Source organism: Vanellus vanellus, assembly GCF_965231255.1.
Source record: "Vanellus vanellus genome assembly, chromosome: 14".
Classification (NCBI taxonomy): Eukaryota; Metazoa; Chordata; class Aves; order Charadriiformes; family Charadriidae; genus Vanellus; species Vanellus vanellus.
In genome coordinates this window covers 7645067-7661694 of record NC_138919.1, presented here as the reverse complement: position 1 = coordinate 7661694, position 16628 = coordinate 7645067, and the positions used below count along the sequence as shown (strand labels likewise).

Genomic DNA, 16628 nt, shown 5'->3' with positions numbered 1-16628 from the left:
CCTGGCTCTGGGATGGGTTTGAATTGAAGCTTTATACATGTTACTTAGGGTGAGGTCCAAGAAAGGATTTAAACACAAAAATAGGATTTTAACGGATTTTAGATGCTTTCAGCCAAAAGGCCTAGCGCACAATCCCTGCTGAGCCCTCAGGGGTTATTGACTCCCTTCAGTCTAAAGTGGATTAAAGCACTTAAATACTAGGTCTTGCTAACCTATATGGTTCACCTAAACTATAGTGGGTAAAGCAGTCCTTGTTCAATCCCTTCCAGGGATCTGCACAGTAATTAACTTTTTGTCTTAACTTTGAGCTGTTGGGTTGGATAGAGGAAGAAGTGACACTATTTTCCAAAGACTAAAAATCCAATTTAATTGCCCATAAAGGCACCCGTTAAAATCACGGTATCTGTTGAAGGTTTCTTTGATTATTTTATGTTTCCTTGTATGCAGCGTTGTCTGAAATCTTGGTAACGTTAAGAGGTATTGAAGAATTAAGGGAGGGTGTTTTCCTCCTGCGCTACAGAACATGGAGTCTGGCTACGCTGATTACGGGAAAGTTGAAGATCACTTGTTTTAATTTGTCAATCTATGAGTAAGCCTCTTGGCAAGAGCTGCCGAGTCCCCAGACACTCGGGCCTAGCCGTTCGTCTGGCAGAGGGGGGTCAGGGCGGTGTGCGTCACCCACTTGATAGTTCCACAGACTTTTTAATTTCCTCCTCCTTTCCTTTTCCTCCCCCAGCGCTCGGAGGCGCCGGCCCTGCTCGCAGGAGCGCACCTCGGCGGGGAGCGGGCGCGGCGGTAGGTGCGGGGAGCGGCGGCGGCTCCTGCAGGCAGCTGGGCTGCGGGAAGGGCCCGGCCCGGGTCCGGGGTGGGGGCGGACAGCCCCCCCCTCCCCCGCAGGCGCCCTCTCGGGGGAAGGGGAGGAGGAGGACGAGGGTGGGGACGGGACGGGACGGGACGGGACGGGACGGGACGGGACGGGACGAGACGAGCCCAGCCCTGCGGGACGGTGGCTTCCCCCGAGCGGAGAGGAGGGCAGGCAGCGGAGCGGTAAGGGCCGTGGGGCCGCTGCAGGCGCCGCCGGGCTGTGTCGCGCCGCCCGGAGCCTGGCTGCCGCCGGACGGGGCCCGCTCCCGCGGCCGGCTGGGCGGGGGGGTGCTGCTTTGCTCCACTGCCGGGGCCGCTTCTGAGGGGCCCGAGCTCTGCCGGGTCCTGCGGAGGCCGGTGAACCCCCCTCCCGCGGCGTCCAGGCAGGGCCGGACACCCCCGGCTGCGGGCGGGGGAGCTGCCCCCGTCCCGGCGGGCCGGTCCCGCGGCGCAGGAGTCCCCGGGGCGCTGGGGGTAGCTGGGGCTTCGCGGGCCGGCCCGGGAGAGGCGGCCCCGGCCCATGGGGCTGCGGGCCGGAGCTGTGAGCGAAGCGCAAGCCGGTTGTTGCGGGGACAGCCCGCCCCGGCGGAAAGTGTCCCTTTCCCCGGGCAACGGGCTCGAGAGCGGCGCGGCGGCAGTTTTATTTCAAAGCGGGCCGGGCCGGCCCCGGGGAGGGGTTTGGGGCCTCACCAGGACCCCAGTGGGAACCGCTCACGGGATTATTCTGAGGTGGTTGTTTATTTGGTAAAAGTAACACGCTAAACGCCTGTAACTTCTGCTGGGGAGAACATGCACTGTAGTACCATTTCTATTTTGCCGGGATAAAGTTCAGCTTGACTCGACTGGCATTGGTTGTCTGACTAAAATAATAATATATCAAAGTCTTCTTTTGTAGTTATTACTGAACTTTATTTTCTCACAAACGCCTGGGAAATATACACAAGTTTAAAATACTATTTCTCAGCAGGTTGGTAAACTGGGAAGTTATTGTCCCCAGAGTTCAGATAACCCAGATGGTGGCCCAAGCAAGTGCTGTGTTACGGCTTGCTGCTGTGCACTGCGAAAATCCCCAAGTGCTCTGATAAACCTGTATATCCTGCCTGATTGTTTAAAAAAAAAAAAAAAAAAGCCTTCAACCTGTGTTTCATTCCAGGTGCTGCTGATCAGCAGCTGTCTTAAACTCTGCTGTGCAGGAAGCCCCTGTAATTAATTATCTGTGGTGTTGGAGAACAACTTGGGATTTCTAGTGAAGGACTGAGTAGGAGTTCTTTAATTTAAGGGACTAAATCTTGTAAGATTTTAGCAAGAGATAAGGAGTAAAGGAAGGGCAACAACGTATTTGCTCGGCCAAGCTGGGTTAGGAAAGCTGTATTTGTAAGCGATTCTTTTCAGTTTTGGTTTGTTTCTTTTTTTTTAAACCAAGCAGCGAGGTGGGTTTTTTACTTTCTCTTTCTCTTGTCCCCTGGCTAATCTTCAAGTAGTGCCCAGGGTTGTGAGACACATGTTTGCACTGGCTGTGAGAAGTAATAGTTCAAATATCTCTTCAAAGTTGACACTTAAAGCAGAAGGGACATTAGCAGAATTCAGTTGAAAAGCTGAAGTTGTGGTTACCTCCAGGATACTCGGTACTTTGAAGAGATTGTTTTGTAGCCCTGATGTCATCTTGTTCTGTATTAGGAACTTCTGTTCCGATAGATAAATTAAAGGGACTGATACTTGGTTTTAGTTTTAGACCATTCACTGTAGTACTTGGTAAATGTTACCTGTGCTCCAGATTTGAAACTTCAACTTTAATAAAAGATAAGGAAGGCACAGGAGAGGTGGTCGCTATGCCAGGGATGCTGCCAAGTGCTGCAAAGACCTGAGACTTGTTTGTGTCTGTCTTCAGGAAGGGAGGTGAGGGGTGGGGAAACAAAAAAGCAAAAAAAAAAAAAAAAAAAGCATAGCAGTCATTTTTAAATTGACCCAGCTGTCCAAAACTAGTCAGTGGTAAGAAATTAAAAATGCAACATAATTTAAAAATAAGTATTGAATGTTAAACATCAAGACTGGGAGTATTCATGCTGGGACTTATGATCATGACCATTTTGAAATCTATGGAAGGGTGTTGATTTCTTAGAAATCGCTCTTCACTAAAGTGGCGGTGAAGATGGTCTTTGGTCGCACAGTGTCTGTGCAGCTGAAGTAGCTGTGTTGTGGTTTAACCCCAGCTGGCAACTAAGCACCGCACAGCTGCTTGCTCCCCCCGCCCCCCCTGCCATGGGATGAGGGGAAGAGAGTTGGAAGGGTAAAAGGGAGAAAACTTGTGGGTTGAGATAAGAAAAGTTTAATAATTGAAATAAAATAATAATAATTGTAATGAAAAGAAAAATAGAAAAGAGAAAGAAAGAAAACCCAAGACAGACAAGTGATGCAAATGAAAACATTTGCTCACCACCAACTGACTGATGCCCAGCCCATCCCCAAGCAGCAGCCCCCCTGTCAACCTTCCCCCGGCTTTTATTGTTGGGCACAATGACATTATGGTATGGAATATCCCTTTGGTCCGTTGGGGTCAGCCGTCCCAGGTGTGTCTCCTCACAACTTTTTGTGCACCCCCAGCCAAAATCAGCACGCTGTGACTAGGGGCAGTTGATCAGCCTTCAGCTCTGTAGTTTAGTCACAAGGGGAAAATTCTATTTTTCTGAAGAAAAAAGGAGATTGGTGGTTTTTAAAAGTACAGCTGTGGAATCTTTGATACTACAAATATCGTCACAAAAGCTGAGCTTAGTCATCTTTGACTGCTGTCTTGTTCCCTCTTCAGTCGCTAAAACTGTGGTGAGAGTATGAGAATGGTGTGAAAGAGCAATGCCTGTTCTCAAGGAAGTGATCACTTACTGCAATTACCATTCCTGCATACACACTGCACCTGTACCAGCTCCTGTGTTTGAGCTACGTGGCTACTGGAAAACCCACACTAGACTGAGTACACAATTGCCTTTCTAATAAACCTTTCCACATTTCTGCTTAGTCTACTGGGAAGATCATGGGACTACTGAAATGTGTAAACATTAGTAGTGTTTACTGATTTATTAACATACCTCCAGTGCAGCAGATTAGTCCTGTGTAACCTGGAAGAGTGAACAAACTTGTCACAAGTTCTTTATAGAAATGTTTATAGACTTCACTGAAATCCTGATGAATGCCTTCCTTACACGACACAGCTATCAACAATATTCCAGAAACTCTTCTGCACTCCAGGAAAGTGAAGAGACTTGTGTCATTGTTGGGAAGCTTGTGCACTGGGTCTTAGCTATACTTTGTGTGGGTGGAGTGACTCCAGCCCTCATCGGATGCTTAAGCCTGAAGTTCTTTCTCATTGCATGTTGTCTTTTGTACCTGCTAAGTTCTCTGCAGGCACCTTTCAGGTGTTGAAAGGGCTTTTTGACTTGAGAGACATGGTCAGAAGTAAGTGTTAAGATCGAGAGATGCCACCTGAGGCCTATTTTAAAACTTTAAAGATTAACCTGCACGGCTGCAGGGGCACTGAGTGTGATTGGCTGCATAACTGAGCTCTGCGCTCGCTCACCTGGTGTGTGGTGGTGGTTGATTATTCCTTGGTACAGCATGGAAAGGAGAAGACACGTGATCCTGGAGGGCAGCAGTGTTGCCATGGGCAGATACAGACATGAGTGGTGAGGAGGCAACATGGACGTTGTAAGACCAGCAGAGGTTTACCAGGCAGGAGGCAGTTGATGAGAACTCTAGGTGAGAAGTTACAGTAGTAGAAGTATATGAGATAAACATTATGATACATAACTGCTTAAAGGATGATGTAGCCATAAGAGAAGCTGGTTGAGTTAAGGCTAAAACTTAGTACAAAATTGGGAACCATGATAGACTGGAGTTTCTAGAGCATCTCACAAAAAAGCATGAAAATCAAGCTTGTCCTAAAGTGGTCTGGAATTCCTGTGGTTTCAAATGATGTATTTACTTTATGTCTTGTGAAGTAGGGAGAAAAAAAAAATTGTCAGCTCCACTAATAAAACCCAGCTTCCTTTTGGCATCAAGATACTGATCCAGAATCTGCATTCCACTAGGAGTACAACAGTACTTGGGACAGAATAAGTATTTAATAGCCATACAGTTCCTATTGTTGCTGCCACTCTGTAATTGGGATGAGTTAGTGCTTCTCTGACCTGAACCAAACAATGGAGACAGCCCAGCAATTAAGGCAGTTTTCTGGAGAATCGTCCTTGTTGACGAAGTCACTAAAGCAAATTAATTTGCTTTGTTTACATCATGACTGGTATCTTCTGCATCAGTTTTGTCGTCACTTAGTATTTAGTCTTCAGTGTATGGATAAAAACAGAACTGGACCTTTGTGATCTTTTTCTAGTACAGTAACCAAACTTCTGTTTTCTGGGTTATTATAGAGTAATTTAGGTTGGACAAAGGATCTCCAGAGGTCATTTGGATCAGCTGCCTGCTTAGGGACCTACTTATGTGAGGTTGTTCAAGGCCCTTTGACTTCATATTCTGTTACAGCTTTCTATTCCAAAGCGTTTCCTACTTCTTCTTATGGAATTATTTACAGCCAGCTATGGTCCCAATGGGGAAACTCTGCATTATTAGCTGGCTAGTTTACTGTACCTTTTGTTTGCTTCTAGTAAAAACTGTCCAGTCATAGCTTCTGTTTCCTTCCAACTAAGCTGTTCTTTGCCCTTGTGTGTGTTGCCTACAGATTCTGCTCATATTCCCAGTGGGTGTTTTTCTGGATCAGGTAGCACAGTCATCTATAGCCAGCAACATTCTGCTGTGTGTAACAAACGTGCAACAATCCAAGTAAGTAAACCTTTTTTTTTTTTTTTTTTTTTTTAAATTATTTTCTTAGTGCCTGAGCCTTTTTTTCCCGTTTCTCTCCCCACCCAGAGCAGGCTGTTCTGTATGCTCTGTTTTGAGGCCTGCTTAGGTAACATCCTTCAAATTGAGGTGGCTAGCATCCTGGAATAAGCTCAAGCAGTGGGGATATGTAAAGGACTCTATATCCAGGAGAAGGAGGTTGGGTTGAGAATAGAGTAGCAGGAGTCAAGAGTCTGGCAGGAGTTTCTGATCAAGCTGCAAGCTTTCAGGGTTGGTTGGCAGTGGCAGGGAAATGGTGGCCTGGCTTTTGTGCTCCTGGCAACTATGCGTGTCTTCTGGCTTTTTTCTCAGTGGTATCTACTCCCTTGCTCAGCTGAAGCCCCTCACACACCATATTGTTTTGCAGCCTTCCTCCGGCCCCGTTTCTCCTGCCAACTACTCTGCTGTGCTCCCAAGAGGTGGTGCCCAGTGTTGTGTCTTCATCCTGGGTAGAAGCTAGTGTGAGCTGCTTGAGATCTGCCGTCTTGCACCCAAACATGTATGACCAAATTTAACTATGTCTTGTTTCTTTTCATCCAGCATATGTACCATTCAGTAAGTCCCCCCCCAAAATAAAAACTGTTAAGAAGTCTAAGAAAATAATCACTTTTTACGCTCTCATACAAAGTATGCTTTCTTGATGATATTGCTACCTTGTTCCTCACTTGGATAGCCAGATACAGGCTTACTTTATTTTCTTGTCCTTGCCTTGTCTTGCATGGCATCTTTGCTAGTGTGTTGTAAAAATTTTCTAGAAAGCAATTTGAGGTAATGCTTTCAGATAAATTCATATTCAGCAACGTTCCTTACAGTGAAAGATAGAAATAAACTCTGTACTTCTTTTCTAAGTCATCATATTAAATGCGTGTAATGGAAATGTCCCTCCTCTTGCTGAGTGTGCATATGTATTGATTCTGAGTTTTGGAATGATGCTCTATGAAAATAAAAACAGATGGCCTGAGATGTTCTGGGTCTGGTTTCACGATCTGCTTATGTTCCCTTGCGTTAATGTTCTTGCCATCTTCCCTTGTAACTAGCGTTTATGCTATTGTGTGGCCAGTAAGACTAAGGAACTGATGTGGCTGAAAACTTACTCCATAGTGGTAGGCAGCCGAAGTGGCAAGTTGGATCTTTCTTTTGGTAGAAATAGTCTTAGACTGATTTAGGACATTTGCTATTGCAGTGTTTTAAGGATATAAATTTCTTTTATCAAAAGCAGGAAAGTTGTAAATCCATACCAAACAATGAAAGGCTTCTGAGTCCAAACTTTCACGTAGCTGACTATGTTTATCTTTTATAAAAATTTCTTATGACAGACATACGCTCTGATATAAACTAAAAATTATATTTTCTTTGTAGTAAAGTTTGTTTTGGAAGGACTTCAAGCAAATACAGACATAATTATTTAGTTTCAGGGCAGCCTATTTAAAAGCAAGCAGGGTAATTTTGGTCTGTACCTGAGTGGCTAAGGAAGATTTCAGATAAGCAAAATTGTTCTGTAAGGTAGTAAGTGTATTTTCTCTTCCATTCTTAGAAGGACAGTACTTGCTATTGCATTAAAAGCAGGTGCCAGGCTCAGGTTTGGCTGGACAGGGAGAGAGGGATGACTCTACAGTTTCCTCTGTTTTCTACAGCCTCCCAGGAGCAACACGTTCGTGTGGTGTGTTAGTGTGGGGACTCTGCAGACTTCTTTTTCTCCCCTCCCCATAAGAGGCAGAGAGATTAGCTACCCACAGTTATCCTTGAGGTGCTGTTGCTGTTACCTGTGAGCTGCTCTGGGATCCATTTCTACTAGACTCCTGTGCAGGTCAGGAATCCAGCTGGGATTAAAAAAAAAATGTTGCTTAATGATTCATCTGTAATTGTTGGGTAAGGCATGAATGACTTGACTTACCTTTCCGCTTTTGACTTGTTCCTCCTCCCTTTTTTTTTTTTTTTTCTGTTTGTTCTTGGGCAAAAGGTATTTTTCTGCATTCTTAGAATACACATTTGCATCCTGTCTTCAGAAAAAGGCTGCAGTTTTAAACTACATGACATTCACATACCGATCTGGAAAATATAAAAAATTCTCATAAGATGGGGGATGCATCCTGTGGTGAGAAAATGGTAATAAGCATGTCTTCAGTTTTGGGTGTGGAGGGAACAATTTGTAGTTACAGTGATTATCACTAGGTGAAGATGTATGAAAGGTATGTGAGCCAGACTCTGACCTTGACTGGTCTGCCTCATGAATGGAGTGTGAGGAGGGAAGGGGAAGATGACTTTAGCTGTAGCTTTGTCGGTCTCTGTATTTGGGAGTATGACACAGATAGCAGCGCCCTTACATTCTTAGAGTAAATCTGCCCCTTGGGAGGAAGGGAATCTTTAGTACATTTCCCTTTCTAGAACAGACAATGGCAGAAGTTAATGTGTGAATGTGTATTATCTGGGAGATGTAGCAGATATAGGTTATCACAGGGCACCCTGTTGTTTTAGGCACATTAAGTAAGACCTGTATGTTGTTATTTTCCCTGTAATGCCTGTACGGATCTTGATGGAGAAGGTCAGCATAACAGTCTTCCTCATCTACACTAGATTTTACAGTTTGATATTTCAATTAGCATTCTGAAGAAACTGCCCAACTTTTTACAAACCCATGTTGTGGGAGGGTATACTGAGGAATGCGGTGCAGCTATTTTAAAAAACTATGTAGGTCATAGCCTATATTTTAATTAATTATGTAAACATTATTGGACAGTTGTCTTGTCTGATGAGGTATAACCCGGCTGAATCCTTCTGTAGTGTGTTGCTGCCTCTGACCATACTGCTAGTTTCAACTCAGAGTTTTAACTTGGGTAATTTTAGTCAGACATGAACCCTGAAGCCCATGATAGAAAGCTGAGTCTTGGCTTTATAATGAATGCTTGGCTAATAAGTTCCTCAGATAAGTTACCTTAGAAGTTCTAATTCACTTAATTCACTTTCTCTAATAGCAAGATAAAGGGAAAGTTTAGCCGGGTGGTATGCTTTTTTTCAGGTACAGCCTGCAAATTCTCTTGCTGTGTTAAAATTAGCAGTTCTGGGTAGGGAGCCAACGCAGACCCCGCTTCTGGCTTCAGATTGCTGCATGGAGTTAGGAGTTTAGGAATTAAAATTGGGGGGAGTGTTTGAATTAGCTGAAATATGATTTTGCAAAATGCAAAAACTGCTGCACACCACTGAGTTTTACTAATTATTCAACATTTTCTAAAGGCTTCTATTCCCCCAAATTGATGTGACTTTAGTGCAGTTCTAAAAATGACATAGAGCTCTGCTGCACTCTCCATTGGAGAGAAGGGTATCCATGTATCCTTCTCTTGGTAGAATTTGTTACTCGTCTTCCTGGTCTCCCCAGCTAGCATAAGTAACTAATTTGGTTTCATTTGAATAGAGTGGATTGTGAATGCTGTGGCTTTTACCAGCCTTTTCCCTCCCTTTATGCCAACTTTCTTCTGTATGTAGAGCAGTAGACCCCTGCAGAAAGGCATGAACTGGAAGGGTGCTTTGTCCCATGCCAGTGTTATTCTAGTGTGTGCTTATGAAGGACATTATTTGGGATAAGAGTGCTCGCAGCATGAATTGATTCTTTTTTTTTTATTCATTCGCTCAAAAGAAAGTCTGGAGGAGGGAGCTGGTGGTTTTGCTGCCTTATCAATTCTTCTCTGGAGTCTAGTGACTCATCGGTCCAAAGTTAGAGCGCAGCTGGGCACATTGAGTCAATGTCCACCTTATCATTGTGTACCTGGAATACAAGAGGTTTTTTATGAAGAGCAAAAAATGACGTGGGATGTGTAGCTGAAGCCATTGGTCGTTGTCTGACCACGTGCATTTCTAAAGACTCAAAGCAGAAGAGTAGCGAGAGTCTGCAAACAGAAGCTAGAATTGCTCAGTTCTCTGTCCTTAGTGGTGTTTGGATCTGAAACTTCCAGATGTAAATGGAAACTTCTTGTGTATCAGTGTGAAAGGCCTGGTCTTGCATTTCGTGTGCTTGTTGGTGTTTCAATGTTTGCATATCCTGGTTTGAGATAGCTTTAATGTTGACTAATGTTTTGCATATATGCTACCTGCAGATAACTTTTTGGTGTATTTGACTTCCCTGTTACCGATCTTATCCTTTGTCTTTTCTTGCAGTCAGGTACCTGTCACTGAGCAGTCTTCCCTTTTGAATTACTTGGGAGTGGCATTTGAGAGTCTGCTTTAAGAAGATAAAACTTGTGAGTTCAGTTTCTGCTTCTGCCATCAGCTTGCTTTTGTGCCTGTTTATCTTCCAGTTAGTAAATTGTTGTTGTTGTTTCATAAGTAGCTGGGTACAGTTTAAGGCGTTAGAAATTCAAGTTTTCCCTATCCTATATAGAGGCTTAAGATTCTGTATTGCTCTTTATGTGATCTGGGGTTGGTTTGTAATATTAATCTTTTGTCCTCTTTGTAATCAGGCATTATGCATTAGTTGCTCTTCCCAAACATGTCTGTATCAGTGGTATTTTATATAAGAATGTATCTGTAAAAAAAAAAAAAAAAAAATTATTAAAGTTATAAGCTGCTCTGTACCTACTTGCAGGGAGCAAAGTGCGAATGGAAACTATGGAAAGTCTATTGGTACCTTAAGAGATTTCATAGGAAAGTATAACACACAGTTTAATTACTAACCCAGGCTGTAAGTATTGCTTAAGCTAAAATGAAGTGCTGAAAATCCTGCCTAGAATGTCCCTCTCACCTTTGTTTTCATTATTACCGAATCCTTTGGTTAATGCTTATTGCCATATCAATTTACTGCAGTTACTATCTTATCTGAAGCTTGAATAAGTTTAATGCTCAGAAACTCTTTATAATAATGGTTGGTTTGGTGGGGGGTGTTATTTTGTTGCTTGTTTGTTGTTTTGTGGGTTGTTTTTTCTTTTTTAATTAGAGGAAACTTTTTTTTAGTTAAATCTAGACCCAGTCTTGCAATGAGCTCTTAGGAGCAAGGGGGTGGTTTGCAAGCAGTTTGTTCGGGATTAGGCCTTACTTTCTTCAGGAGATGTAGCATCTCACTTCTGAAACAGCATACATAAAAGTAGGTGTTTAAAACGAAAAGGCATTGCATTTATTTTCACAAGCAACTGTTGAAATAATGAAAAATTCAGTTGGAAGGGATGTGAAGAGGTGCTCTAATCCACTTAATGCTGAATGACATATAATTTCTGAAAAGCGTGGCTGTTCTTAAAACTTTCAGGAGGGAAGACTCCACAACTCTCTTGCCAATTTATCTAGTGCTTGAATAGCCTTATTAATAGACATAGGGAAAAGCTTATTATTTTGAGGTTTTTCTTAGTTTTCCTTAAAGTTTACGCTCAGATGAGTTTTAGTTTTTCATTGCTACCTGTCTGTCTTTGTTATTCTTTCTGGTCTTTTGAAACTAAGGAAACTCAATTTCTTCGGCTTTTTCTAGAAGTCCTCTTTTGTAGCCTTTGATTATTCTTAGTGCTTTTCTTTGGAATCTATTCACCCATTTGTTTCTTAAATACAGTACTCCCATGGGGGCTTTCCCAGAGCAGCAGAACTTTTTCAGCTGTCACACAGATACTGGTTTTGCTTACACATCCGGCATGGTGTTTGCCCTTTTCATGGTACTGTCAACTTATGTTCAGCCTCTGGTTTGGTACATCTGCTGGATCCCTCTCTGCAGCCCCGCTGCTGAAGTGATCACATTCTTCATTCAGAAGAACTGGTGTATTTATTGGGTGATAGGTGGAAAGACATGCATTTTAAACAGTACAAAACCCCAGATTTTAGGAGACCAAAGGAAAAAGGGGTTCATTAGGCAGTTCTTTCATAGCGTACTGATAGTAGGACGCTATCGTAGAAGTCTGGGATGCTTTTACCTCAGGGTGGCTGTTACACAAATGTCTTGAAATGGTGATGAGAGGATCCTTTTTCGGAATACCTAGTGAAAAAGTTCCAGATCTGTGCACAAAATAGCTACGTTCTTTCCTGGGATGAATCTTGTTGATGCATTTTGTTGTTAAACTGGTGCTTTTAAGCACTACAATATACTGAAAAGAGCAAACGAATTCTGGACTTCATCCGCACACCTAAACAGAATAGAATGCGGCAATCTGGGCAAAGGTGGTTGTAGATGCATAGTTTCACAATAGTTATCTCTACTTTGGAATAGTAAATCCTCTTATAAAGCAATCATTCCAGCTTAAGAGTAAAAGGATTATTTGGGCGATTGTGTGGGGAACTATTGTGCACTAGGTCATTGCACAACAGGTGTAGGTTGGTTCTCCATTGACTGTTGTTCCTCCACTCTGCTGTGTCTGTGTATTGATTTCGGTGTGAAAGAAATTGTGATCTTCCGTTTACTCAGGAACTAAATTCCCCAAAAGCAATTTACCAGTTTTAAGGATTAGCCACGTTTTATGCTGAGATTTTTTATTTTTTTTATCCACCTCTTGTCTTCTGGTCCAGAAAACTGGCAAGGTCTTCATAGGCAATGTTATTCTGCTTGTTCACTCTTCTTTTCCTTGTCCTTCTGTATAATGACTCTGCATATTGGGCCAAGTTACAGTATACTTCCTGGATTGTAAAAATCAGCAGTGTAGCTTCTGAGGAACAGATTGTTCACTGGGTTGGCCTTGAGAGTTTAACCAGGTCTGAACTTTGATCTTTAATGTTCTTGTGTCTGCTCTTAACCACATTCCTCTTTGGAGGAATTTATTTTTGACAGGAGGTGTCATTTTGGTTTAAGATAGAAAAGGAAGTTGGGCTGTGAACCTTGCAAATATTTTTCTGAAGTATGTGACTACCAAATTAGCTAAATTGTGTATGTTTAGGTCCTGTTATTAGCAGGCAATGCAGTGGTATTCCAAGACGTGACATGAACAATGAGGAGAATGGTTGAGCTTAGAATGCCTGGTGTCTCACACCACAAGACACTGTATATATCCAGCAAGCTGCTGTTTTCAAAGAACAAGCTTTGAAAGTAATGCCATATTGTTTTGAGTATTTTTGTTTCTTAACATAATTTTTTCTTTCCCCCCCTCATTAGTGCAATTTATCTTATTCATTTTATTCATACTAGTGCTATGGTTAATTATAGCTTCTATATTACTATAAGAATATAGAATTAATATTCCAAATACAGGTTGACCTTCCCAGGTGGTACTGAGTAGAAAGACTTGCATGTATACAGAGGGGTTGAATGTGCAACAACAGAGAATGGAGCGTGGTTCTCGGACAGCTGTCTGATGGTCCTTAGGAGGAAGAGAAAAAGGAAGATGCTTAATCAGCATTGATGCCGTGAGAGATTGTTCAACAAAGAAATTAGTGGTCAGAGTATTGGAAGTGGGTAGGCAGGGAGAAAGAGAGGAAGTCTGCAGTGAAATCACAATCATTTCTTTCCACTTTGGGAAAAAGTGATGGTTAGCATTCTTACACTCTAATGAAATAACAATTGGTGGAGGAAAGTGACATTAACAAACTCATTGAAACTTTGGTAAACAGCAAAAATGGCAACATATTTGAGAGTTGTAAAAGCTTTGAGTTGATATGGATGTACTTAATTGTTTGGGGTTTCTTTTTACTTCAATATAAATATTATTTTTTTTATTTCAAATCACAGCAGAGATAAATAGCCTTTTTTAAATATTTGAGCTTCACTACAAACCAGGCTCGTGTTACTCGGCAGCTACCATGTGGCCTATCATACTGTTTGATTTTTTTCAGGAGAACAAGAGGGATCTGAAATGCTGTTCTTGGAGAATTGGGATAAACTGCCAGATAGCTTAGTATACTGATAAAGATGCCCCATGTCCCTGTTGTAGGATTTTTAATTTATAAAGGAAGAATTGGTGGTGGAAAAAGAATTACTCTGTGAAAAGCAAGAGGGAAGGAAGCAGCAACAATGAAATCAAGATTAACATTTAGTACTATCAGAAACAAAGAACAGTCAATAATTTTATGCTGGTAAAAGGTGCATTTTGATCTAGTTAACTTCTTGCTTTCTGTCTGAATAGAGCCTAATTAGTTGTCACTTGCCCTCAATAAATAATTTCTTTTGTTACAATTTTCTCTCAATTATGTTTTAGATACAATGTCTGCTCCGAGTGGTCTCCCTATCCCATCTGCACCACCTTCTTATGAGGAAACAACAGGAATCAATGTGAGCTATCCTCACCCCTATCCTGTCCCAGAACACAGCCAGAAACCAGATGGGAAGGGAATGAGCCCTCCCCCATACGTGGGACAGGCCGCACCAGTGAATAACCCCGGTAAGCCTCAAAAACTCTGCTCTCCCTCATGTTAAGGAGGTGTCAAGTGGCTGTGTAATCGGTGCTGTGCAGAAGATGAAAGATTGTGGTTCACAGCTGTTCCCCACCTTCCAGAAAATATTTTTGAAGGGAATAAGGTGAATCAATTCTTGTGAATCCTTCAGTGTGAACTAATATCAATAACATCATTTGGCTTTCTGCAGTTTTTAATGCAGAATAATGTCTTATTCTTAAGACAGTGTGTTTCTGCATTAGGAAATCCCGTTGTGATTTCTCTTTGTCATTGTGCATTTCATTGCTCTGAGCCTCAAATATTTCAGATTAATAGCTGGTTCTAGCTCAGAGGAAGTTGATTAACTATCCATTTTTCCTTATTTAGCCATTGAGTAAACAGCGTATTTCTCTGCTCAGTTACAGTTCAGACAGTGTATGTGCAGCAACCAGTAGTATTTTATGACCGCCCAGTTCAGATGTGCTGCCCCTCCTGTAACCAGATGATAGTGACACGTCTCTCGTATGACTCAGGAGCTTTGACTTGGCTGTCATGTGGGGGCCTCTGCCTGCTGGGGTAGGTTGATTCCAATTTGCACTTTATTTTTCTCTTCTTACATGACCTTTTATAGCTTTAAGGAATAAAAAAGCTCGGCTTTGTTGCTTTCTCATTCTGTCTGGCATCTGACCCTTTATGGTTTGAATAAGCTCCTGTAGGACCTTAAAGCAGCTCTAGAACACTACAGTGATGCACTCCATAGCCACGTGTATGCTTCCTGTAGCTTCATGGCACCACTTCTACTGATGGCTTTTGCAGGAAATATATTTTTACCCTCTTGTGTATGTACCAAGTAGCAAAACAGATTGTTTGGATTTTTTTTTTTTCTTTGCAGGTGTATAGCTGGCTGCTGCTTAATTCCCTTCTGCGTTGATGCCCTAAAGGATGTGGATCACACCTGTCCAAAATGTGGTGCTCTTCTTGGTTCTTACAAACGTTTATAGGCAGTGTTTAAACATTGATCATTGATTGATGAAGTTGGTTAGCACCTCTGCAAGTCCTTTTTGAAGCTTCATGGAGACTTCTGGTTGTTTCTATGCATCCTGTCACTGGAAACCAATCAAAGTAATGTTTATTGCTAGATTGTTTGAATAAGAATTTGCGTGAGAGGATTATGGCTTAGGTCTGTAAAAAGTGTATCTAATCTTTATGGGCCACTCAGTCCAGCACCAGTTGATAGCAACTAAACGTTTTCCCTTTCTGCTTTATGCAAAACAGATTGGTGATGTTCTTCAGTTAATCTTGTCTCAATGATGTTGCACACTGGTGTGCTTGCTTACAGTCTCAGCACAGACCAAGAGGAGAATGTCTATGGAGACCTATATAGTCTCATGCTTGGTGTTGATGCTTTTGCAACAGCACTGTTTTACGAACCGGCAGGGAGTTGCTTGCTTCTGAGACAGGTGCCCCTCTTTGACAAAATAATTGATTTGTTGGCATCTTTTCATGAGCACTAAAAATCACTTTAAAATTTTCTTAGTTGAATGAGAACCAAACCTAAAGGCTTCTTCCTTCATGGAGGCTGCTTCACCAAATGGACAACTCAGGTTATTGTGCATCAATGGCGATTCAATCTAGTACCTGAATTTCCTTGCCAGTTTCAAGTCTAGTCATATCTCTATTCTGCAGTAAAGATGTTCATACAGGAATTTTTAATAGACACTTGTTCAGTGTTTTTTGGTTGGTTGGTTTTTTTTTACTGCTGATTTTTGTAAGTCTGTGAAGTGTTCTCTTCTCTCCACTGCAGTGGAAATGCCCATGGAGCCTTGGTCATAGCCTTGGAAAACTTCCTTGTGTCTTTACATAAGTCAGCTGATAGATCATAAACAAACCTCAGCCGTGTCTTAAGCCCTGAATTCCACCTGCAAAACACAGATATGGGACCTGGGCTTTTAATTGTTGATCTGCTTGTTAATTACTGTTTCTTCATTAAGAAGGTAACATATTTGTTAAAGAGTTTCTGTGATGATTATTTAGACTTGTACACTGATTTTTCTAAATGAAATAGAAGTTCTGTTTTCAGACACTTAAGCTGGATGCTTATTTAAGATGCTGATCACAAAAGATTGGGGAATGAGACTCTGAAGATTGAAATATTTTACCGTGTCATAAGCAATAGACTTGGTCCCAATAACGTCGTAATGCATTTGATGACACCTGTCTGGAAAAGGCAGACAGGTGTTTAAACAAGGCTATGACGCTAACACTGTATTAATCTCTGTAAAAGTAAAAAGCTAAAATAAATATAAATAAAAAATACTGCATTTACTGTTCTTGCCAAATGTGCCTTCTATAAATATTTGGTATAAGTTAACTTTTGAAGTCTGTCAGCACTTCACATTTGAAATCCAGGAGTCTCGTGGATCGTAAATACAATCTCTAAGCCTGGTGTTAATTAGTTTTTGTAAACTGCTGTTGCTTGTGGGCCTGTCTGCAGCTGGTTTAAGAGCTTTCTTACGCATTTGGAAAAAGTTTCTGATCATGTCTCTCTGTACCATAAGAATTTACAGTAGCTACTAACTGGCAAGAGAATGATGGAGATAAAAAGTTGGTAGTTTTGTAGC

At 42.0% G+C, this 16628-nt stretch overlaps 1 protein-coding gene across 5 annotated transcripts; it reads left to right on the top strand.

Moving 5' to 3' along the window:
• Positions 1 to 647: 647 nt before the first annotated feature.
• On the top strand, positions 648 to 16333 carry LITAF (lipopolysaccharide induced TNF factor). Of its 5 annotated transcripts, XR_014269716.1 has the most exons (8): positions 648 to 795; positions 5588 to 5688; positions 6113 to 6244; positions 9895 to 9977; positions 13833 to 14015; positions 14427 to 14583; positions 14900 to 15129; positions 15812 to 16333. XR_014269716.1 is itself a non-coding variant. In XM_082490803.1 (7 exons), the coding sequence occupies exons 5-7, from the start codon at positions 13838 to 13840 to the stop codon at positions 15006 to 15008; spliced, it is 444 nt and encodes a 147-aa protein (XP_082346929.1). In that variant the 5' UTR covers positions 648 to 795; positions 5588 to 5688; positions 6113 to 6244; positions 9895 to 9977; positions 13833 to 13837; the 3' UTR covers positions 15009 to 16333. The 5 variants fall into 5 exon arrangements, 4 of the variants coding, with proteins under 4 accessions (XP_082346929.1, XP_082346931.1, XP_082346930.1 ...); XM_082490803.1 differs by having other exon boundaries at positions 14900 to 16333; XM_082490804.1 differs by lacking the exon at positions 648 to 795 and adding an exon at positions 1005 to 1047 and having other exon boundaries at positions 14900 to 16333.
• Positions 16334 to 16628: the final 295 nt, after the last annotated feature.

What these genes read in the sequence shown, in the direction of transcription:
- LITAF (XM_082490805.1), top strand. Translation starts at nt 13,838, where the DNA reads ATGTCTGCTCCGAGTGGTCTCCCTATCCCATCTGCACCACCTTCTTAT. An exon ending in CGCACCAGTGAATAACCCCG is followed by an intron (nt 14,016 to 14,426) that starts GTAAGCCTCAAA and finishes TTCTCTGCTCAG; the next exon opens with TTACAGTTCAGACAGTGTAT. An exon ending in GGGGGCCTCTGCCTGCTGGG is followed by an intron (nt 14,584 to 14,899) that starts GTAGGTTGATTC and finishes TTTTCTTTGCAG; the next exon opens with GTGTATAGCTGGCTGCTGCT.